We start from the raw sequence: 23,930 nt of genomic DNA, 5'->3' as shown, positions 1-23,930 counted from the left end.
ATTTGAGATTCTTCAAAGTTGCCACCCTTTGCCTTGGTGACAGCTTTGCATACTCTAGGCATTCTCTCAACCAGATTCACCTGGAATGCTTTTCCAACAGTCTTGAAGGAGTTCTTTCCTGTCATGATGGAAGGGCTAAGCAGCACAGGATGGCCCAGCTAGCAATGGGGAATCGGCCCAGAAGCAACTGATTGAATCGGCCCGGAATCAAAATGAATGACTGCCCAGAATCGGCCCAAGTACATCGGGCCGTTACCGTCTACCGGAATTCAGCCGACTTTGCCGGCATCTCACCAGCATCCCCCAGAAGCGCCCCGATGCAAATTTAAATAAATGTAAACAAAATGACCAGATTTAGTCATTTTAAATATTACTATTATACATTTTTTTACATACAAATTATACCCATCCACCAAAAAAAAAATTGTGTCGGAGGAAACAACATACACCTGGGGACCATGTGCATGCGCCCGGCCCGCCACAGGAGTAGCTACAGCGCAATGGGACAAGGACATGCCGGCCAAACCCTCCCCCAACTCGGACAACGCTGGGCCAATTGTGCGGTGAGGAATATATGGGAAAATAAATAAATAATGAAATGTAATCATCTGCCAGAGAGTAGCCCCAATCGGCCAGAGCCCCAAGTAATACATTTAGGCCAGATAACTCTCACCGGATTAGCCCGAGCCCCAATCCCCGCATCCTACCCATAAGTAATACTGCCGAAAGCGGCACAGACTCGGGCCACATGTCTGACTCTCAGCCGAGTGCCCCGACTCTCAGCCGGAATCAGGCCAGATCCACTGTGCTAGCTGGGGGACCTCGCCAGCCAGGTCCTTCGATCTGCTCCACCGAGACGGTCAGGTGGACACCACAACGTGACCCAGGAAGGGCCAGGCAGTGGAGGCAGAGCAGAACGGGATCGTAACAGCGGGATGGATATGGGACCCAAGGCTTTCGGTAGTAATCCTAAACTAGACAAGGTCTGTCGCTGGTCTCCCTACCCATCCCTGCCCCATAAGGAGGCTCACCCACACCCCTCAGAGAGGCACCCCGAGGGTCCTCTGGGTGTCCCAGTCTGAGGAGAGACAGACAAACCTCCTCTGGGTGTTCCAGTCTGAGGAGAGACAGACAAACCTCCACCTCTTCTGGGTGTTCCAGTCTGAGGAGAGACAGACAAACCTCCTTGAGACGCCTTGAGAGGGGCCAGGTTTCTTGAGTTATCTTAGATTAACTCTGACTATTTTGAGGAAGTGTATATTGCCACTTTTTTCTAGTTTTTATAAGTGAAGGTCTTTTAAAGCAGTATGCTAGCACACTAGTTCAGTTCACCTAGCAGTGTTCGGCTTGGCGCCAGTCTTAACTGTTGCCACCAAGTGGACACACACCTCTCCAAAGTGTTCACAGTTCCTAACTCAGTTCAATGCACTTTTATGACTCAAAGAAGAGTCTTCAACTATAAGGTACTTTGTTGATCTCTCCTAGCTGTGCCGTTGAGGAACTACAGTTTTGGAACACAGCCCTGCATTCCCATTATACAATTCTCAGTCTGGTTCAAGTGGGCATGACTTGAAAGCTTGTTCTATTGCCAACATGACCAGCTAAGTTATAAAATAGGATCTTAGTGTCAGGCTTTCACAGGGCAATTCAGACAAACAGATCATCATTTCGGTGCGCATAGAAAGGAGTCCTGAGTGCATTCAGGTGTGTTGCCGTGGAGAAGTTTCTTCACCATAAACAAACAGGCTCATTCTGTTCAGAACAACCCAGTGTGTTCCATGTCATCTGGTAACTGAACATCAAACGGGCTCATTCTGTTCATTCTGTAGAAACGCAATTTGAGCAATTCAAGTAATTGACCCTCACCACGCCGCAACTCTTGAGATGTATGAAAACTTAGGTCAGTAGATTTAGTATCTATTATCTATCACTTTCTGAAGGGAGTGTGTGTTCAGTTTGTGTGTGTTCAGTTTGTGTGTGTTCTGTATCTTATGTCTCCCTCTGTTTCCTCTTTCCCTCCAGTGGCATGGCTGTTCTCTGATCTTAACTCCCTCCCTCTGTTTCCTCTTTCCCTCCAGAGGCATGGCTGTTCTCTGATCTTAACACCCTCCCTCTGTTTCCTCTTATCCTCCAGTGGCATGGCTGTTCTCTGATCTTAACTCCCTCCCTCTGTTTCCTCTTATCCTCCAGTGGCATGGCTGTTCTCTGATCTTAACTCCCTCCCTCTGTTTCCTCTTATCCTCCAGTGGCATGGCTGTTCTCTGATCTTAACTCCCTCCCTCTGTTTCCTCTTATCCTCCAGTGGCATGGCTGTTCTCTGATCTTAACACCCTCCCTCTGTTTCCTCTTTCCCTCCAGTGGCATGGCTGTTCTCTGATCTTAACACCCTCCCTCTGTTTCCTCTTTCCCTCCAGTGGCATGGCTGTTCTCTGATCTTAACACCCTCCCTCTGTTTCCTCTTTCCCTCCAGTGGCATGGCTGTTCTCTGATCTTAACACCCTCCCTCTGTTTCCTCTTTCCCTCCAGTGGCATGGCTGTTCTCTAGTCTTTGGAGTGTTGGAGCACCTTCAGCAGCACATATTTACATAAGTCTTCAGACCCACAGTTGACAGTGCATGTCAGAGCAAAAACAAAGCCATGAGGTCGAAGGAATTGTCCGTAGAGCTCCAAGACAGGATTGTGTCGAGGCACAGATCTGGGGAAGGGTACCAAAACACTTCTGCAGAATGGGATGTCCCCAAGAGCATAGTGGCCTCCATCATTCTTCAATGGAATAAGTTTGGAACCACCAAGACTCTTCCTAGAGCTGGCTGCCCTGCCAAACTGAACAATTTGGGGAGAAGGGTCTTGGTCAGTGTCACGCCCTGACCATAGAGAGCTTTTTATTCTCTATGTTGGTTAGGTCGGGGTGTGACTAGGATGGGTCATCTAGGTAATTATGGTTTGATGTTGGCCAGGTATGGTTCCCAATCAGAGGCAGCTGTTTATCGTTGTCTCTGATTGGGGATCCTATTTAGGCAGCCATTTCCCCTTTGTGCTTTGTGGGATCTTGACTATGTATAGTTGCCTGTGAGCACTATAGCAGCTTCACGTTTCGTTTTGCATTTATTGTTTTCTTTGAGTTTCACTTCAAAGACAGAGAGGTGACAGAGAGGTGACCAAGAACCCAATGGTCACTCTGGCAGAGCTCCAGAGTTCCTCTGTGGAGATGGGAGAACCTTCCAGAAGGACAGCCATCTCTGCAACACTCCATCAATCAGGCCTTTACGATAGAGTGGCCAGACGGGAAGCCCCATCCCCAGTAAAAGGCACATGACAGCCCGTTCTGAGTTTGCCAAAAGGCACCTAAAGGACTCAGACCATGAGAAACAAGATTCTCTGGTCTGATGAAGCCAAGTTTGAACTCTTTGGCCTGAATGCCAAGGGTCACGTCTGGAGGAAACCCGACACCATCCCTACGGTGAAGCATGGTGGTGGCAGCATCCCTACGGTGAAGCATGGTGGTGGCAGCATCCCTACAGTGAAGCATGGTGGTGGCAGCATCCCTACGGTGAAGCATGGTGGTGGCAGCATCCCTACGGTGAAGCATAGTGGTGGCAGCATCATGCTGTGGGGATGTTTTTCAGTGGCAGGGACTGGGAGACTAGGAAAAGAGGGAAAGATGAACAGAGCAAAGTACAGAGAGATCATTGATGAAAACCTGCTTCAGAGCGCTCAGGACCTCAGACTGGGATGAAGGTTCACCTTCACTGCCAAGACAATGCAGGAGTGGCTTCGGGACAAGTCTCTGAATGACCTTGAGAGGCCCAGCCAGAGCTCGGATTTGACCCCGATCAAACATCTCTGGAGAGACCTGAAAATAGCTGTGCAGTGACGATGCCCATTCACCCTGGCAGACCTTGAAAGGATCTGCAGAGAAGAATGGGAGAAACTCCCCAAATACAGGTGTGCCAAGCTTGTAGCATCATACCCAAGAAGACTCAAGGCTGCAATCGCTGCCAAAGGTACTTCAACAAAGTACTGAGTAAAATGTCTGAATACTTATGTAAATGTGTAATTATTATGCAAAGGGTCTGAGTACTTATGTTTATGTTTTTTTGTATTTTTTTAATATAAATTGGCAGAAATTCAAAAAACATATTTTTGCTTTGTCAATATGGGGTATTGTGTGTAGATTGATGAGGGGAAAAAAACAATTTAATACATTGTAGAATAAGGCTGTAACGTAACAAAATGGGGTAAAAGACAAGGGGTCTGAATACTTTCTGAATGAACTGTATATCGACAGACCTAGTGTTTGTGTTGTGTGCCTCAATGTTCATTCTTTCTGTGCTATAATGAACAACTGGAACCTGTTGTGTGTCTGTGTGTTTCTGTCTCCCAGCCTACAGGGGGCGCCCAAGCACATGCTGCCACATGCTGAGGAGGAGTCTCAAGTGGAACGACCCACGCCCCTGACCCCAGACCTTCCCTACCCCCTCCTCCACCACCTCTTTAACTCCCATATTGGAGCTCCTCATCCTGGGACCCACTCTATAAAATAGCCTGGTAAAACCAGTCTGAATGATGAGCGCATCTTTGAAACAGTGTTGAGAATGTTGATTCAGGTTGGTTCAACCAGGCTATGTAACCAGGTGACTCCTAGCCTGAAATCTAGATCTGTTTTGTACTAACATTCCACTCGTGTACTCTGTGTCACATGTCAATGTTTGACAATGACAAGGAGTGGAATGATAGCACAAACAGACTGGTATCCAGGCTACGGTGACCATCCATATCAGAGAATAATGACGATGAATCTGTTGGAATCCAACCTGTTGTTTTGTTATGAGATGTGTAGTGTTCTAGTTTTTTTGCCAACTAACACATCTCTTCTTGTCCATGGTTCTCTCATCGCGAATGAATAAACCCTGCCTAGTGGCAGTTGCTCCAACCACTGACCAAGTAAGACAAAGGAACACAGGACTGACTGACTGACGGATTGTCAACAAAGAAAATACATTTGTCTCCAGGTATGAGAGCCATTGTTATGTTTTTCTATTGAAACATTTGCAGATACACTTTAAAATGGATCAAACCCTGACTGGTACAAAAATACATTGTTTGCTACTGTATGGCATGGGTGAAAAGATGTGTTTTTTTTGTGAGTGTTTGGAGTGAAGTCGGGATGCTAGTGTCTTGTTGTGTTTGGAGTGAAGTTGGGATGCTAGTGTCTTGTTGTGTTTGGAGTGAGGTCGGGATGCTAGTGTCTTGTTGTGAAGTCGGGAGGCTTGTGTCTTGTTGTGAAGTTGGGATGCTAGTGTCTTGTTGTGTTTGGAGTGAAGTCGGGATGCTAGTGTCTTGTTGTGTTTGGAGTGAAGTCGGGATGCTAGTGTCTTGTTGTGTTTGGAGTGAAGTTGGGATGCTAGTGTCTTGTTGTGAAGTCGGGATGCTAGTGTCTTGTAGTGTTTGGAGTGAAGTTGGGATGCTAGTGTCTTGTTGTGAAGTTGGGATGCTAGTGTCTTGTTGTGTTTGGAGTGAAGTTGGGATGCTAGTGTCTTGTTGTGAAGTCAGGATGCTAGTGTCTTGTTGTGTTTGGAGTGAAGTTGGGATGCTATTGTCTTGTTGTGAAGTCGGGATGCTAGTGTCTTGTTGTGAAGTTGGGATGCTAGTGTCTTGTTGTGTTTGGAGTGAAGTTGGGATGCTAGTGTCTTTTTGTGTTTGGAGTGAAGTTGGGATGCTAGTGTCTTGTTGTGTTTGGAGTGAAGTTGGGATGCTAGTGTCTTGTTGTGAAGTCGGGATGCTAGTGTCTTGTTGTGAAGTTGGGATGCTAGTGTCTTGTTGTGTTTGGAGTGAAGTTGGGATGCTAGTGTCTTGTTGTGTTTGGAGTGAAGTTGGGATGCTAGTGTCTTGTTGTGTTTGGAGTGAAGTTGGGATGCTAGTGTCTTGTTGTGTTTGGAGTGAAGTTGGGATGCTAGTGTCTTGTTGTGTTTGGAGTGAAGTTGGGATGCTAGTGTCTTGTTGTGTTTGGAGTGAAGTTGGGATGCTAGTGTCTTGTTGTGAAGTTAGGATGCTAGTGTCTTGTTGTGTTTGGAGTTTTTCTATTGAAACATTTGCAGATACACTTTAAAATGGATCAAACCCTGACTGGTACAAAAATACGTTGTTTGCTACTGTATGGCATGGGTGAAAATATGTGTTTTTTTGTGAGTGTTTGGAGGGAAGTCGGGATGCTAGTGCCTTGTTGTGTTTGGAGTGAAGTCGGGATGCTAGTGTCTTGTTGTGTTTGGAGTGAAGTCGGGATGCTAGTGTCTTGTTGTGAAGTTGGGATGCTAGTGTCTTGTTGTGAAGTCAGGATGCTAGTGTCTTGTTGTGTTTGGAGTGAAGTTGGGATGCTAGTGTCTTGTTGTGAAGTTGGGATGCTAGTGTCTTGTTGTGTTTGGACTGAAGTCGGGATGCTAGTGTCTTGTTGTGTTTGGAGTGAAGTCGGGATGCTAGTGTCTTGTTGTGTTTGGAGTGAAGTCGGGATGCTAGTGTCTTGTTGTGTTTGGAGTGAAGTTGGGATCTATAATATTTTCTAGTGTCGATTCTATAATGTGTTCTAGTGATGGTTCTAGAATGTGTTCTAGTGACGGTTCTATTATATTTTCTAGTGTCGCTTCACTGTGTTCCTATACGTGAACAGGTGTGTATGATGAGGGTAGATCATTTGTCCTCATTGTTGAGACAAACGTGATAAAAATTCAAAGTAATCCCTGTTTGTTAGTTTATTTTATTTCACCTTTATTTAACTCATATGAATGAGTGGGATTGTACTTACTAGTAATTATTGGGTATTGCTGTGAATCTTTTGTGGAAGGCATCCAGAATGTGCGTGTTCGTTTAAATATAGCAGGGAGGATATCCCACAGTAAGTAAGTCCCACAGTAAGTAAGTCCCACAGTAAGTAAGTGTTTAAATATAGCAGGGAGGCTATCCCACAGTAAGCAAGTCCCACAGTAAGTAAGTGTTTGTTTAAATAGAGCAGGGAGGATATCCCACAGTAAGTAAGTCCCACTGTAAGTAAGTGTTTAAATATAGCAGGGAGGCTATCCCACAGTAAGTAAGTCCCACAGTAAGTAAGTGTTTGTTTAAATAGAGCAGGGAGGATATCCCACAGTAAGTAAGTCCCACAGTAAGTGTTTGTTTAAATAGAGCAGGGAGGCTATCCCACAGTAAGTGTTTGTTTAAGTAGAGCAGGGAGGCTATCCCACAGTAAGTGTTTGTTTAAATAGAGCAGGGAGGCTATCCCACAGTAAGTAAGTCCCACAGTAAGTGTTTGTTTAAATAGAGCAGGGAGACTATCCCACAGTAAGTGTTTGTTTAAATAGAGCAGGGAGGATATCCCACAGTAAGTAAGTCCCACAGTAAGTAAGTCCCACAGTAAGTAAGTCCCACAGTAAGTGTTTGTTTAAATAGAGTAGTGAGGCTATCCCACAGTAAGTAAGTCCCACAGTCAGTGTTTGTTTAAATAGAGTAGGGAGGCTATCCCACAGTAAGTAAGTCCCACAGTAAGTGTTTGTTTAAATAGAGCAGGGAGACTATCCCACAGTAAGTGTTTGTTTAAGTAGAGCAGGGAGGCTATCCCACAGTAAGTGTTTGTTTAAGTAGAGCAGGGAGGCTATCCCACAGTAAGTGTTTGTTTAAATAGAGCAGGGAGGCTACCCCACAGTAAGTATGTCCCACAGTAAGTTTTTGTTTAAATAGAGTAGTGAGGCTATCCCACAGTAAGTAAGTCCCACAGTAAGTGTTTGTTTAAGTAGAGCAGGGAGGCTATCCCACAGTAAGTGTTTGTTTAAGTAGAGCAGGGAGGCTATCCCACAGTAAGTGTTTGTTTAAGTAGAGCAGGGAGGCTATCCCACAGTAAGTGTTTGTTTAAATAGAGTAGTGAGGCTATCCCACAGTAAGTAAGTCCCACAGTAAGTAAGTCCCACAGTAAGTGTTTGTTTAAGTAGAGCAGGGAGGCTATCCCACAGTAAGTAAGTGTTTGTTTAAATAGAGCAGGGAGGCTATCCCACAGTAAGTACGTCCCACAGTAAGTGTTTGTTTAAATAGAGTAGTGAGGCTATCCCACAGTAAGTAAGTCCCACAGTAAGTAAGTCCCACAGTAAGTGTTTGTTTAAATAAGGCAGGGAGGATATCCCACAGTAAGTAAGTGTTTGTTTAAATAGAGCAGGGAGGATATCCCACAGTAAGTAACTCCCACAGTAAGTGTTTGTTTAAATAGAGTAGTGAGGCTATCCCACAGTAAGTAAGTCCCACAGTAAGTAAGTCCCACAGTAAGTGTTTGTTTAAATAGAGTAGTGAGGATATCCCACAGTAAGTGTTTGTTTAAATAGAGTAGTGAGGCTATCCCACAGTAAGTAAGTCCCACAGTAAGTGTTTGTTTAAATCGAGTAGTGAGGCTATCCCACAGTAAGTAAGTCCCACAGTAAGTGTTTGTTTAAATAGAGCATGGAGGCTATCCCACAGTAAGTACGTCCCACAGTAAGTGTTTGTTTAAATAGAGTAGTGAGGCTATCCCACAGTAAGTAAGTCCCACAGTAAGTGTTTGTTTAAATAGAGCATGGAGGCTATCCCACAGTAAGTACGTCCCACAGTAAGTGTTTGTTTAAGTAGAGCAGGGAGGCTATCCCACAGTAAGTGTTTGTTTAAGTAGAGCAGGGAGGCTATCCCACAGTAAGTGTTTGTTTAAGTAGAGCAGGGAGGCTATCCCACAGTAAGTGTTTGTTTAAATAGAGTAGTGAGGCTATCCCACAGTAAGTAAGTCCCACAGTAAGTAAGTCCCACAGTAAGTGTTTGTTTAAGTAGAGCAGGGAGGCTATCCCACAGTAAGTAAGTGTTTGTTTAAATAGAGCAGGGAGGCTATCCCACAGTAAGTACGTCCCACAGTAAGTGTTTGTTTAAATAGAGTAGTGAGGCTATCCCACAGTAAGTAAGTCCCACAGTAAGTAAGTCCCACAGTAAGTGTTTGTTTAAATAAGGCAGGGAGGATATCCCACAGTAAGTAAGTGTTTGTTTAAATAGAGCAGGGAGGATATCCCACAGTAAGTAACTCCCACAGTAAGTGTTTGTTTAAATAGAGTAGTGAGGCTATCCCACAGTAAGTAAGTCCCACAGTAAGTAAGTCCCACAGTAAGTGTTTGTTTAAATAGAGTAGTGAGGATATCCCACAGTAAGTGTTTGTTTAAATAGAGTAGTGAGGCTATCCCACAGTAAGTAAGTCCCACAGTAAGTGTTTGTTTAAATAGAGTAGTGAGGCTATCCCACAGTAAGTAAGTCCCACAGTAAGTGTTTGTTTAAATAGAGCATGGAGGCTATCCCACAGTAAGTACGTCCCACAGTAAGTGTTTGTTTAAATAGAGTAGTGAGGCTATCCCACAGTAAGTAAGTCCCACAGTAAGTAAGTCCCACAGTAAGTAAGTCCCACAGTAAGTGTTTGTTTAAGTAGAGCAGGGAGGCTATCCCACAGTAAGTAAGTGTTTGTTTAAATAGAGCAGGGAGGATATCCCACAGTAAGTAACTCCCACAGTAAGTGTTTGTTTAAATAGAGTAGTGAGGCTATCCCACAGTAAGTAAGTCCCACAGTAAGTAAGTCCCACAGTAAGTGTTTGTTTAAATAGAGTAGTGAGGATATCCCACAGTAAGTGTTTGTTTAAATAGAGTAGTGAGGCTATCCCACAGTAAGTAAGTCCCACAGTAAGTGTTTGTTTAAATAGAGTAGTGAGGCTATCCCACAGTAAGTAAGTCCCACAGTAAGTAAGTCCCACAGTAAGTGTTTGTTTAAATAGAGCAGGGAGGATATCCCACAGTAAGTAAGTCCCACAGTAAGTGTTTGTTTAAATAGAGCAGGGAGGCTAACACACAGTAAGTAAATGTTTGTTTTGAAGGATGACTGTTTGTGTAGAGAGGAAGATGGTATGTTGAGGGGTTGAAGAGATTGAGGAACAGAATCAGGACCCAATTCCCACGCCATCCCTCAAAGCACCTCTGATTACACACATGACACGAACCAAGCTGATGCATCATCGCGCACCAAACTTTCTTTTCTGTTATTGTATTAAAAAACACACATAATTATATTTTATATCAATGTGAAAGAATGTTCAACCAATGATCTGGTCGTTGTGACACCTTATCCGTGTAGTGGGCAGCTCCGGGTTGTACACACGCGGGGGGTTGTTGAAGGTGTGTGTTGTGCTGAGGTCTCTCTCTGGTCAACCTGTGATCTCTAACAGAGGTCGTCATCTTCAGGAAGAGATACCTACAGACGTGTAACCTAAACTCCTCCCCTATTATCTGAGGCAAAACATACCCCCGGTCCTTTAATCTGATCATCCCCGAGTTTCTACGATCAATTTGTTAACCAGTTTTTGCCGACCGGTTGTGCTACAGATATTTTATTAGAGAATGTTATCAAATAGAACAAACCTTGAAATATAAATTATATATATATATATATATATATATTTGCAACATAATACAAGCCTCTGTTTTATTTTGTCTTTCATTTGTAGTTGTGTATGTGCTTGATAAGAATGTCTTGAACTAAAAGGACTCTGACTGAACAGCGGTTTAGCTCACTTCAACAGATTTGACTGTTTTTGATAAATATCCTAGAATTCACTGGAGAACTACGGATACAAGCAGAGCAACCAATAACTACACAATTATTTATTGGGTTAAAATGTTTAAAAATGCATTACACTCATTTGACCGAAGCTTTAGTATGAAACCACAAAAAAAAACAGTCCAACCCATAGTCATATTCACGTCTTCATACGTTGAACCCACCCTGTAGGGAGCTCTTCACCAGGCTAGGGAGGCTTCAGCCTGGTCCTGGTTGTTCAGAGGAGGAGGAGGAGGAGGAACTAGGGAGGCTTCAGCCTGGTCCTGGTCGTACAGCGGAGGAGGAGGAGGAGGAGGAACTAGGGAGGCTTCAGCCTGGTCCTGGTTGTTCAGCGGAGGAGGAGGAGGAGGAGGAGGAACTAGGGAGGCTTCAGCCTGGTCCTGGTTGTTTAGCGGAGGAGGAGGAGGAGGAGGAGGAGGAACTAGGGAGGCTTCAGCCTGGTCCTGGTCGTACAGCGGAGGAGGAGGAGGAGGAGGAACTAGGGAGGCTTCTGCCTGGTCCTGGTCGTACAGCGGAGGAGGAGGAGGAGGAGGAGGAACTAGGGAGGCTTCAGCCTGGTCTTGGTCGTACAGCGGAAGAGGAGGAGGAGGAGGAGGAACTAGGGAGGCTTCTGCCTGGTCTTGGTCGTACAGCGGAAGAGGAGGAGGAGGAGGAGGAGGAGGAGGAACTAGGGAGGCTTCTGCCTGGTCTTGGTCGTACAGCGGAAGAGGAGGAGGAGGAGGAGGAGGAACTAGGGAGGCTTCTGCCTGGTCTTGGTCGTACAACGGAAGAGGTGGAGGAGGAGGAACTAGGGAGGCTTCTGCCTGGTCCTGGTCGTACAACGCAGGTTAAGGAGGAGGAGGAGGAGAAACTAGGGAGGCTTCTGCCTGGTCCTGGTCGTACAGCGGAGGAGGAGGAGGAGGAGGAGGAGCTAGGGAGGCTTCTGCCTGGTCTTGGTCGTACAGCGGAAGAGGAGGAGGAGGAGGAGGAGGAACTAGGGAGGCTTCTGCCTGGTCCTGGTCGTACAACGCAGTTTAAGGAGGAGGAGGAGGAGAAACTAGGGAGGCTTCTGCCTGGTCCTGGTCGTACAGCGGAGGAGGAGGAGGAGGAGGAGGAGCTAGGGAGGCTTCTGCCTGGTCCTGGTCGTACAGCTGAGGAGGAGGAGGAGGAGGAGGAGGAGCTAGGGAGGCTTCTGCCTGGTCCTGGTCGTACAGCTGAGGAGGAGGAGGAGGAGGAGGAGGAGGAGGAGAAACTAGGGAGGCTTCTGCCTGGTCCTGGTCGTACAACGCAGGTTAACGAGGAGGAGGAGCTAAGGAGGCTTCTACATGGTCCTGGTTGTACAGCGGAGGGTAAGGAGGAGGAGTAGTGTTCTTAGCCGGTTCTGTCTGTTCTATGTCAGTCTCATTGGTCCATTGGTAGGACTGACAGATTCTACAGACACTTTTCTGTCGAATCTGTGTATCAGTGTTTCAGAACCTGATAGGGGGATTATTCCGGTTCCCACGGACCGACTGGCTGGTTCTGGGTCAGGAAGCCTGAAACTGAAGGAAAGAAGCACTGGTCCTTTTCCACCACGTCTCCAGTCCCTCCGTTGTCCATTAGAGAACTGTGGTCTTCACTGGAGCGATGTGGAGAAGAGGCTTGGCAGAGCACCACGCTGGGTAGGGTTGATATCGGGTGGGAAACATATGACATTAGGTATTATAGAGGAGGGTTCGATTAGCCAGCAGGCAAAAGGCTTTGAACGCCAGGCGCAGATTTTCCCAGAGGAATGAAACAGTGAATATTTGAAAAGATGGATATTTGATGGATCATGAAGCAGTGGCTCTGATACCTCACTCTGGTATCATGACAGAAAAAGAGAGGTTGTGTGTGTTGGATGCCTGAGAGAAAGACTTGTACATGTGGTAAGGAGGGGGGGGGGGGGGGGGGGGGTCTGTAAATAAAAAATACAAAAAATGCCGATTCAGAAGAGACTGACATTTCAGTAATACTGGGAAATGGACATGGTTAGGAGAGGAAACGAGAGAAACCTGAGACCTAGTGAAGAGGGAAGGAGAAGGTTAGCGGGAGAGAGAGAGGGAAGGAGAAGGTTAGAGTGAGAGAGAGATGGGGAAGGAGAATGTTAGAGGGAGAGAGAGATGGAGAAGGTTAGAGGGAGAGGGAGATGGGTAAGGAGAAGGTTAGAGAGAGAGTGAGATGGGGAAGGAGAAGGTTAGAGGGAGAGAGAGATGGAAGGAGAAGGTTAGAGAGAGAGTGAGATGGGGAAGGAGAAGGTTAGAGAGAGAGTGAGATGGGGAAGGAGAAGGTTAGAGGGAGAGAGAGATGGAAGGAGAAGGTTAGAGAGAGAGTGAGATGGGGAAGGAGAAGGTTAGAGGGAGAGAGAGATGGAGAAGGTTAGAGGGAGAGAGAGAGAGTGAGATGGGGAAGGAGAAGGTTAGAGGGAGAGAGAGATGGGGAAGGAGAAGGTTAGAGGGAGAGAGAGAGAGAGATGGAGAAGGTTGGAGGGAGAGAGAGATGGAGAAGGATGTGATGGAGTTGTAAGTAGTATGGACTGGTAAGAGTAGCAGTCTATTGCGAGGACTGGGGGATGACGTGAGGTGAACAGGACGAAGGTGGTGGATGTGGTACTGGCAGGGTTAGCGCTACGGTCTGGCACTGTCACGACTGAGGTAAATGCTGGTAGTTCGCCTCTGTTCTTCACGTTGGGTGGGTGTCACCAGAGAGGCCGATTGGCTGAGAACACCTTTCTGGAAATCTAGGCATACATGGTCAGCTGGAGCCACTGGACATAGAGGAGAGACATAGAGGGGTATTATCAGTTAGGACATAGAGGAGAGACATAGAGGAGAGACATAAAGGAGATACATAGAGGAGAGACATAGAGGAGAGACATAGAGGGGAGACATAGAGGAGAGACATAGAGGGGAGACATAGAGGAGAGACATAGAGGAGAGACATAGAGGGGAGACATAGAGGGGTAGTATCAGTTAGGACATAGAGGAGAGACATAGAGGGGAGACATAGAGGGGTAGTATCAGTTAGGACATAGAGGAGAGACATAGAGAGGTATTATCAGTTAGGACATAGAGGAGAGACATAGAGGAGAGACATAGAGGGGTAGTATCAGTTAGGACATAGAGGGGAGACATAGAGGAGAGACATAGAGGGGTAGTATCAGTTAGGACATAGAGGAGAGACAGAGGAGAGACATAGAGGGGAGACATAGAGGAGAGACATAGAGGAGAGACATAGAGGAGAGACATAGAGGAGAGACAGAGGGGAGACATAGAGGGGAGACATAGAGGGGTAGTATCAGTTAGGACATAGAGGAGAGACAGAGGAGAGACATAGAGGGGAGACATAGAGGAGAGACATAGAGGAGAGACATAGAGGAGAGACATAGAGGGGTAGTATCAGTTGAACAAATCAGATCTCTCTCTATATACATTGAACAAAAATACGTAGTGGAACACGAGCTGAAATGATTAAAGATCGCAGAAATGTTCCTTACTCACAAAAAGCATATTTCTCTACAATTTTGTGTACAAATTTGTTTACATCCTTGCTAGTGAGCATTTCTCCTTTGCCAAGATAATCCCTCCACCTGACAGGTGTAGCATATCAAGAAGCTGATTAAACAGTATGATCATTACACAGGTGCACCTTGTGCTGGGGACAATAAAAGGTCACTCAAAAATGTGCAGTTTTGTCACACAACACAATGGCCACAGATGTCACAAGTTTTGAGGGAGCGTGCAATTGGCCTGCTGACTGCAGGAATGTCCACCAGAGCTGTTGCCAGATAATGTAATGTTCATTTCTCTACCATAAGCCGCCTCCAACGTCGTTTTATTATAATTTGGTCGTCCAACCGGCCTCACAACGGCAGACCATGTGTAACCACGCCAACCCAGGACCTCCACATCCATCTTCTTCATCATCTGAGACCAGCCACCGGGACAGCTAATGAAACTGTGGGTTTCCTTTAACCGAAGAATTTCTGCACAAACTGTCAGAAACCGTCTCAGGGAAGCACATCGTCGTCCTCACCAGGGTCTTGACCTGACTGCAGTTCGGCATCGTAACCGACATCAATATGGCAAATGTTCCACCTTCGATGGCCACTGGCACGCTGGAGAAGTGTGCTCTTAATGGATGAATCCTGGTTTCAACTGTACCTGGCAGACAGTGTGTATTGCATCTTGTGGGTGAGCGGTTTGCTGATGTCACCGTTGTGAACAGAGTGCCCCGTGGTGACGGTGGGGTTATGGTATGGGCAGGGATAAGCTACGAACAACAAACACAATTGCATTTTATCGATGGCAATTTGACATGTCTGGTGAGTACGCAGGCCATGGAAGAACTGGGATATTTTCAGCTTCCAGGAATTGTGTACAGATCCTTGAGACATGGGGCCGTGCATTATCATGCTGAAACATGAGGTGATGGCGGCTGATGAATGGCACGACAACGGGCCTCAGGATCTCGCAACGGATTCTTTGTGCATTCAAACTGCCTTTGATGAAATGCAATTGTGTTCGTTTTTCGTAGCTTATGCCTGCCAATACCATTTAAGCACACTTCTCCAGCGTGCCAGTGGCCATCGAAGGTGGAACATTTGCCATATTGATGTTGGTTACGATGCCGAACTGCAGTCAGGTCGCAGTTGAGCTTCCCTGAGACGGTTTCTTACAGTTTGTGTAGAAATAACAGTAGCAGTTTCATCAGCTGTCCGGGTGGCTAGTCCCAGATCCCGCAGGTGAAGAAGCCAGATGTCGAGGTCCTGAACTGACGTGGTCTGCTGTTGTGAGGGCGTTTGGGATGCCAAATAATCTGAAACGACGTTGGCGGTGGCTTATGGTAGAGAAATTAACATTCAATTCTCTGGCAACAGCGCTGGTGGATATTCCTGAAGTCATTATGCCAATTGTACGCTCCCTCAAAACTTGTGACATCTGTGGCATTGTGTTGTGTGACAAAACTGCACATTTTTGAGTGGCATCACAGCACAAGGTGCACCTGTGTAAAGTTCATGCTGTTAAATCAGCTTCTTGATATGCCACACCTGTCAGGTGGAGGGATTATCTTGGCAAAGGAGAAATGCTCACAAGCAAGGATGTAAACACATTTGTGCACAATATTTGAGATAAATAAACTTTGTTCGTAATTTCTGGGATCTTTTATTTCAGCTCATGAAACATGGGACCAACACTTTACATGTTGCGTTCATATTTTTGTTCAGTGTTCAATACAATGTAATATTTTTTTTAATCAACAATGTAAATTCTTAACCCTGGGCAACATGGGCCTGGGAGGCTCACAGGGATATTGGTATCCACAGTACTCCACCAATTATACATGGTTTAACTCAATTCTTCTTGTATTTCCTCAAAATGTATTTACTCAAACATAAATGTAATTTAAACTTTAAAACTGTAAAAATGTAAAATATAAAACTGCTCTCAGATGAGGGGCCTTTTAAAATGTTCCTTCCCAGCGCCGAGACTTGGTTCGTCCGGTCATGCACTGCCGAAGTCATAGTAAAACTCCCTTCTTTTATCTCCCCTGAGTTGTGTTCTGGTTATGAATTCACGAAAGGGGTCCCCGGACCCAAAAGTTTGAGAACCGCTGAATTTGGTAACACAACATAGACAGGTAGTGTCAGTTAGGTTGGTAACACAACTTAGACAGGTAGTGTCAGTTAGGTTGGTAACACAACATAGACAGGTAGTGTCAGTTAGGTTGGTAACACAACATAGACAGGTAGTGTCAGTTAGGTTGGTAACACAACAATAACAGGTAGTGTCAGTTAGGTTAGTAACACAACATAGACAGGTAGTGTCAGTTAGGTTGGTAACACAACATAGACAGGTAGTGTCAGTTAGGTTGGTAACACAACATAGACAGGTAGTGTCAGTTAGGTTGGTAACACAACATAGACAGGTAGTGTCAGTTAGGTTGGTAACACAACATAGACAGGTAGTGTCAGTTAGGTTGGTAACACAACATAGACAGGTAGTGTCAGTTAGGTTGGTAACACAACATAGACAGGTAGTGTCAGTTAGGTTGGTAACACGGTTGTCGTCCTTATACCTGTGCAGTAAGGGGCTATGTCGACAGGGTACGAAACGCTCCGTTACAGATAAGCTGCGAGCTGAACGTGAGCTGGACCAAAGGCGGAAGTAACAACATGTTGTTACTCTGTTCCGTAATGTATGATAGAATGAGCAGCATATCCTTACCTCCAAGACACTGAGTCTGATCGTACCGTCTCCATTCTGGTCGAAGGCCTGGAACGCCCCTGCAAACAAACCCCATGTAATGAATCAATCAATAAATCATCCATTTATATAATTAAGAGGACCAAAATTGAAATATATATATTTTTTAACTTTGGTTGTGTTATCCACATTTACTTTGAATTTGTTGTGTACATGTGTGGTTGAGTTGTTTTAAATGTGTTTATTTTTTGTATTTTTAATTGATTTTTTAAACCTTTATTTAACTAGGCATGTCAATTAAGAACACATTCTTATTTATAATGACGTTCTACCCCGGCCAAACCTGGAAAACGCTGGGATAATTGTGTGCCGCCCTACGGGACTCCCAATCACGGCCGGATGTGACGCAGCCTGGTTGTATATGTGTGGATGAGTTGTGTTTTTAAATGTCAAATAAATCAAACCAACTCAAATATAAAGCCCTTTTTACATCACCATGTACAGTAACCAGACCTGCATGGCCAGGAGTGGACAAACAGATCTGGGATCAGTGTAATACGGAGATGAGGTGAGGTGTTTGTGTGTGACTTACTGAACATGGCTTCGAGCCGGACCAGACAGCTGATGAAGCTGTCAAAGTCGATGTTCATGCCCTCGTTGGCGTAACGCATGGTGATGATGTCATAGAGCTGATTGTTGAGACGGAAGCCTGAACAGTCACATGACCGTCAGAGATGGGAGATATTGGAGAGACACATTAGGCTGTTCAGTTACCATTTAAAACAAAACAACATGTCTTTCCATCTCCTTGTAGTTTAAAAAAACAAAACAAAATCACCTTTATTTAACCAGTTTGCTGAGACAGAGATCCAATCTACCTGAAGATTTTATTCTATTTAAACTTGGTAAACACAACTTTAAGATGCTCTTACCTGCATCGTTGACAGCATTTCTCATTTCGTAGCTGTTGATGCTACTAGCCTGGTCCGAGTTGTAGTGTTGGAAAATTCCCTAAAGGAACAGAGCAGTTGTAAATCTACAGTATACATCCGACTAGGTCTACAGTGCCATTGGGAGGTTCAATAAAAGGGGAAATGAGGGAAAACGCAGCTTTCTGACGAGGAGGAGAAGGAAGAGCTCACCTGCCACTGCTTGATCTTGTTCCAGAGATGTCTGAACTCCTGCAGGTTGAGTCTGCCCGTCCCGTCCATCTAGAAAGCTGCCGTTAAGACACCAATGACGGGCGACACATGGGAACTCACAATCAACCATTTCAACAAACAGTCCCTTAGCTCAGAATGACCTGTTTCTACACTCCTGTCATTACTGGCCGGCTCGGGTCAGGTTACCGTGGACCGCAATCCTACGGAGACATCTTTCACACCCAGCAGAGGGAAAGAGATGGAGAGGTATGGAGATGGGGTGATTTTATGACACCTCACGCCCATTGTAAAACTAAGGCAGGAGACAAAATTCCTCTCTCACTATGGAGAATCGGCCTCAGAACATTAACATGCAATTAATGGACTTTGGGACGATGGGTTTCGTGACGAGAGATGGAATATGAAAATGTAATGTCATTCTTTTGTTATGTTATTAAAAGTTAAAGGACGACGTTATAACGAAAACATTGTACCTGTAAGGGTTTTCCTAGTATGTGCTTGTTTGTACCTGTAAGGGTTTTCCTAGTATGTGCTTGTTTGTACCTGTAAGGGTTTTCCTAGTATGTGCCTGATGTTTAAACATTGTAACTGTAAGGGTTTTCCTAGTATGTGCCTGATGTTTAAACATTGTACCTGTAAGGGTTTTCCTAGTATGTGCCTGTAACTGTAAGGGTTTTCCTAGTATGTGCCTGATGTTTGCATATGATACGTTGGGGGGAAAATGTCCAGATCAAAGAGAATGTTTCTGTAAAGATGAAATGGGAAGTTAGTTAGTTAGTTTAAATCGGATCTGAGTCAAATCCAGACCTTGCCTCGTAACTAGTTACGCCCAGAGAATTGCCCTAAAGGCAGCGACACCCATTTCTGACCCGAGGGTATACAACCTGTGAGTTAAGAATGAACAGATCAGACTAAGTGGCCCTGAGCTGCAGCCAAGGTCTGAGTGGTCAGCAACCCCAAAACGCAACACGAGGTTGAAGACAAAGGAACCTTCTACCAAATCCATGCAACCACCCGGTCACCACTCTCCATCCAATCGTGTGTCTACACTGCTTTTATTCCTACGCTGTGAGCCCTGAGCTACAGGGCTGGCTGTTCTCAAAAGACCCCCTTCAGAACACGGGCGAGGAAACAGACCACTAAGACAAAAGGACCCTGACATCGTCAGGACAACCAGAGAGTTACACCCTGTAACCAGAGAAGTGTGTCATCAGAGAAGCAGAAAGTCGTCCACGAAGAGACACGTAATTACTATAATCATTATATTCTGACCCATAAGAGACGGCAGTTCGGGGCTAAACTAAGCATAGTTTACAAATGTACACAAGTGTGCTTTTCTCTCTTTCTCTCTCTTTTAAATCCCCATTTCGCGTAACAAGTGTCATATTGTGTTGGTCTGCTAGGGACCTGTTTTATCGTACTAAGTTCTAATCAATAGCCTAGACTGTGTGCTTGTGTATCTTACATTATCATTTTAGCTTGTTAGCAAATAAATAATCAACTCAATTGGTGTGGTACGGACTCATTGATGGGACTCGGGTTTGTGCAGGTTCCCGGATTATGCGGCATTCAAAATTAGACTATAGAGGAAATTGATTGATTAGCGACTGTTGTAAAATCAATATTCTGATATTCTTTGAGTTAATTTGGGAAATAGAAACTCAATAAAACCAAACTTTCCCATGGTGCCCCAGGTTAATGAGTTACTAATTACCTGATTCATTTAATCACGTACGTATAAACCGTTAATCATTTGATGAGCAGCTGTCGTCACATTAATCAAAACAACGTCACTACACTCCCTTAGCTCAGATTAACCTGTTTCTACACTCCCTTAGCTCAGATGAACCTGTTTCTACACTCCCTTAGCTCAGATTAACCTGTGTCTACACTCCCTTAACTCAGATGAACCTGTTTCTACACTCCCTTAGCTCAGATTAACCTGTTTCTACACTCCCTTAGCTCAGATTAACCTGTTTCTACACTCCCTTAACTCAGATTAACCTGTTTCTACACTCCCTTAACTCAGATTAACCTGTTTCTACACTCCCTTAGCTCAGATGAACCTGTTTCTACACTCCCTTAGCTCAGATGAACCTGTTTCTACACTCCCTTAGCTCAGATGAACCTGTTTCAACACTCCCTTAGCTCAGATTAACCTGTTTCTACACTCCTTTAGCTCAGATTAACCTGTTTCTACATTCCCTTAACTCACAAACCCTGGTTAATACATTCATTATTTCCTGTAACATGTCATGGCCTCGGGCTACTGAGAACTACTGCAGTAAATGGTGAATTTAGACCACTGTAGGCCCTGTCCCAGGTCACAACAGACAGTGATTTCTCTATAGACTAGTGGTTCCCAACCATCTCCTCGGGGACCCCCAGCCATTCTCCAACTTCTCCTCGGGGACCCCCAGCTGTTCTCAAACCTCTCCCTGGGGACCCCCAGCCGTTCTCTAACATCTCCTTGGGGACTCCCAGCAGTTCTCTAACCTCTTCTTGGGGACTCCCAGCCGTTCTCTAACCTCTCCCTGGGGACCCCAAGCCGTTCTCTAACCTCTCCTTGGGGACCCCAAGCCGTTATCTAACCTCTCCCTGGGGACCCCAAGCCGTTCTCTAACCTCTTCTTGGGGACCCCCAGCCATTCTCTAACCTCTCCCTGGGGACCCCAAGCCGTTCTCCAACCTCTCCTTGGGGACCCCAAGCCGTTCCATGTATTTGATCTATTCCAAAGCTTTCACATCTCTGTTGTAGCTCAGTTGGTAGAGCACGGTGCTTGTAATGCCACAGTAGTGGGTTCAATTCCCAGAACCACCAATTCATAAAATGTTTGAACATGTTGCTTTTGCTGAAAGAGAATGCTAAATTACTTATTATACAGTGTGGGTTGCGTTTTTCGCTAGTTCGTGTTTTACAGGTGGTTTTTCCCTGGACTGTGTCTGAGTGGCGTTTCATATATACACTGCTCAAAAAAATAAAGGGAACACTTAAACAACACAATATAAACTCCAAGTCAATCACACTTCTGTGAAATCAAACTGTCCACTTAGGAAGCAACACTGATTGACAATACATTTCACATGCTGTTGTGCAAATGGAATAGACAACAGGTGGAAATTATAGGCAATTAGCAAGACACCCCCAATAAAGGAGTGGTTCTGCAGGTGGTGACCACCCTTTGTGCAAGGAGGAGCAGGAGGAGCACTGCCAGAGCCCTGCAAAATGACCTACAGTAGGCCACAAATGTGCATGTGTCTGCTCAAACGGTCAGAAACAGACTCCAGGAGGGTGGTATGAGGGCCACAGGTGGGGGTTGTGCTTACAGCCCAACACCGTGCAGGACGTTTGGCATTTGCCAGAGAACACCAAGATTGGCATATTCGCCACTGGCGCCCTGTGCTCTTCACAGATGAAAGCAGGTTCACACTGAGCATGTGACAGAGTCTGGAGACGCCGTGGAGAACGTTTTGCTGCCTGCAACATCCTCCAGCATGACCGGTTCGGCGGTGGGTCAGTCATGGTGTGGGGTGGCATTTCTTTGGGGGGCCGCACAGCCCTCCATGTGCTCGCCAGAGGTAGCCTGACTGCCATTAGGTACCGAGATGAGATCCTCAGACCCCTTGTGAGACCATATGCTGGTGCGGTTGGCCCTGGGTTCCTCCTAATGCAAGACAATGCTAGACCTCATGTGGCTGGAGTGTGTCAGCAGTTCCTGCAAGAGGAAGGAATTTATGCTATGGACTGGCCCGCCCGTTCCCCAGACCTGAATCCAATTGATCACATCTGGGACATCATGTCTCACTCCATCCACCAACGCCACGTTGCACCACAGACTGTCCAGGAGTTGGCGGATGCTTTAGTCCAGGTCTGGGAGGAGATCCCTCAGGAGACCATCCGCCACCTCATCAGGAGCATGCCCAGGCGTTGTAGGGAGGTCATACAGGCACGTGGAGGCCACACACACTACTGAGCCTCATTTTGACTTGTTTTAAGGACATTACATCAAAGTTGGATCAGCCTGTAGTGTGGTTTTCCACTTTAATTTTGAGTGTGACTCCAAACCAGACCTCCATGGGTTGATAAATTTGATTTCCATTGATAATTTTTGTGTAATTTTGTTGTCAGTCCATTCAACTATGTAAAGAAAAAAGTATTTAATAAGAATATTTCATTAATTCAGATCTAGGATGTGTTATTTTAGTGTTCCCTTTATTTTTTGAGCAGTGTATATAGCCAGCTAATCATCAAGCCCTTGACGAAGTGAATTAGTTAGTGGTGGAAAGAAGTACCCAATTGTTATACTTGAGTAAAAGTAAAGATTTCCTTGTCCTGATAAGTATTTATAATATAATGAGTACTTTGTGTGTCTGGGAAAATGTAGGAGTAAAAAGTACATAATTTTCTTTAGGAACGCAGTGAAGTAAACGTACAAGTTGTCAAAAATATAAATAGTAAAGTACAGAAACCTCAAAAAAATTACTTAAGTAGTACTTTAAAGTACTTTTACTTAATTAAGTACTTTACACCACTGGAATTAGGTGAGCTAGTTCAGAGCTACAACACAACCTGACCCAGGTAGGGTCTCTATCTACAGACAACACAACCTGACCCAGGAGGGTCTCTATCTACAGACAACACAACCTGACCCAGGAGGGTCTCTATCTACAGACAACACAACCTGACCCGGGAGGGTCTCTATCTACAGACAACACAACCTGACCCAGGAGGGTCTCTATCTACAGACAACACAACCTGACCCGGGAGGGTCTCTATCTACAGACAACACAACCTGACCCAGGAGGGTCTCTATCTACAGAAACCACAGATACAGAGGATACGTCCATGAGAGAGATCATGCTCCTGCAGCACTCCAGGCTAAAACCCTCTGTGTTCAGGTCCTTATCTGTGGGAGAGAGAGAGGATGAACAAATCGACAAAATGACCAACAAACCATTACCTATTTTAATCTGGTGTGCAGGGCTAGAACAAAACTGTGGACTATCCGTAGTCGCGGTGGACCGGGTTGAGGGCTGGGAAACAATGCTGTAGGTGATTACTAGGAGAATAACAACATAGAAGAAGACTCCTTTATGTATCTGTGTGTGTGTATGTGTGTGTGTGTGTGTGTGTGTGTGTGTGTGTGTGAGAGAGAGAGAGAGAGAGAGAGAGAGAGAGAGAGAGAGAGAGAGAGAGAGAGAGAGAGAGAGAGAGAGAGAGAGAGAGAGACTTCTATAGTTATCAGTGTGAGAGAGACAGACTTCTATAGTTATCTGTGTGAGAGAGAGAGACAGACTTCTATAGTTATGAGTGTGAGAGAGAGAGAGACTTCTATAGTTATCTGTGTGAGAGAGAGAGACAGACTTCTATAGTTATGAGTGTGTGAGAGAGAGAGACTTCTATAGTTATCAGTGTGAGAGAGAGACAGACTTCTATAGTTATCTGTGTGTGAGAGAGAGAGAGAGAGAGAGAGAGAGAGAGAGAGAGAGAGAGAGACTTCTATAGTTATCAGTGTGAGAGAGAGAGAGAGAGAGAGAGAGAGAGAGAGAGAGAGGGAGAGAGACAGGAGAGAGAGAGACTTCTATAGTTATCAGTGTGAGAGAGAGAGAGAGAGAGAGAGAGAGAGAGAGAGAGAGAGAGACTTCTATAGTTATCAGTGTGTGAGAGAGAGACAGACTTCTATAGTTATCAGTGTGAGAGAGAGAGAGAGACTTCTATAGTTATCTGTGTGAGAGAGAGAGACAGACTTCTATAGTTATCAGTGTGAGAGAGAGACTTCTATAGTTATCTGTGTGAGAGAGAGAGAGAGACTTCTATAGTTATCAGTGTGAGAGAGAGAGAGAGAGACAGACTTCTATAGTTATCAGTGTGAGAGAGACAGACTTCTATAGTTATCTGTGTGAGAGAGAGAGAGAG

General features: G+C 45.3%; 2 protein-coding genes across 2 annotated transcripts in view; one reads left to right on the top strand and one right to left on the bottom strand.

Annotated features, from left to right (window-relative positions):
• The first annotated feature begins 513 nt into the window (after positions 1-513).
• On the top strand, positions 514-12,166 carry LOC139374549 (cilia- and flagella-associated protein 251-like). The gene is made up of 4 exons (XM_071115541.1): positions 514-563; positions 682-864; positions 10,820-11,976; positions 12,093-12,166. Exons 1-4 carry the CDS (start codon positions 514-516, stop codon positions 12,164-12,166), a joined length of 1,464 nt encoding a protein of 487 aa, XP_070971642.1.
• Positions 12,167-12,554: 388 nt separating this feature from the next.
• The window catches only part of LOC139375477 (calpain-3-like), a 44,315-nt gene continuing 32,939 nt past the window's right edge, over positions 12,555-23,930 (bottom strand). The window contains exons 16-21 of the mRNA XM_071117295.1: positions 22,856-22,920; positions 17,994-18,062; positions 17,784-17,862; positions 17,444-17,560; positions 16,873-16,931; positions 12,555-13,412 (exon numbers count right to left, since the gene is read on the bottom strand). Of these exons, the coding sequence (XP_070973396.1) occupies positions 13,386-13,412; positions 16,873-16,931; positions 17,444-17,560; positions 17,784-17,862; positions 17,994-18,062; positions 22,856-22,920 (416 nt within the window). The 3' untranslated portion in view covers positions 12,555-13,385. The remainder of the gene's footprint in view (positions 13,413-16,872; positions 16,932-17,443; positions 17,561-17,783; positions 17,863-17,993; positions 18,063-22,855; positions 22,921-23,930) is intronic.

The sequence above is a fragment of the Oncorhynchus clarkii genome, chromosome 19 (genome assembly GCF_045791955.1).
Source record: "Oncorhynchus clarkii lewisi isolate Uvic-CL-2024 chromosome 19, UVic_Ocla_1.0, whole genome shotgun sequence".
NCBI lineage: Eukaryota > Metazoa > Chordata > Actinopteri > Salmoniformes > Salmonidae > Oncorhynchus > Oncorhynchus clarkii.
The sequence above is the reverse complement of the archived record's forward strand: the minus strand, read 5'-3'. Positions and strand labels throughout refer to the sequence as shown.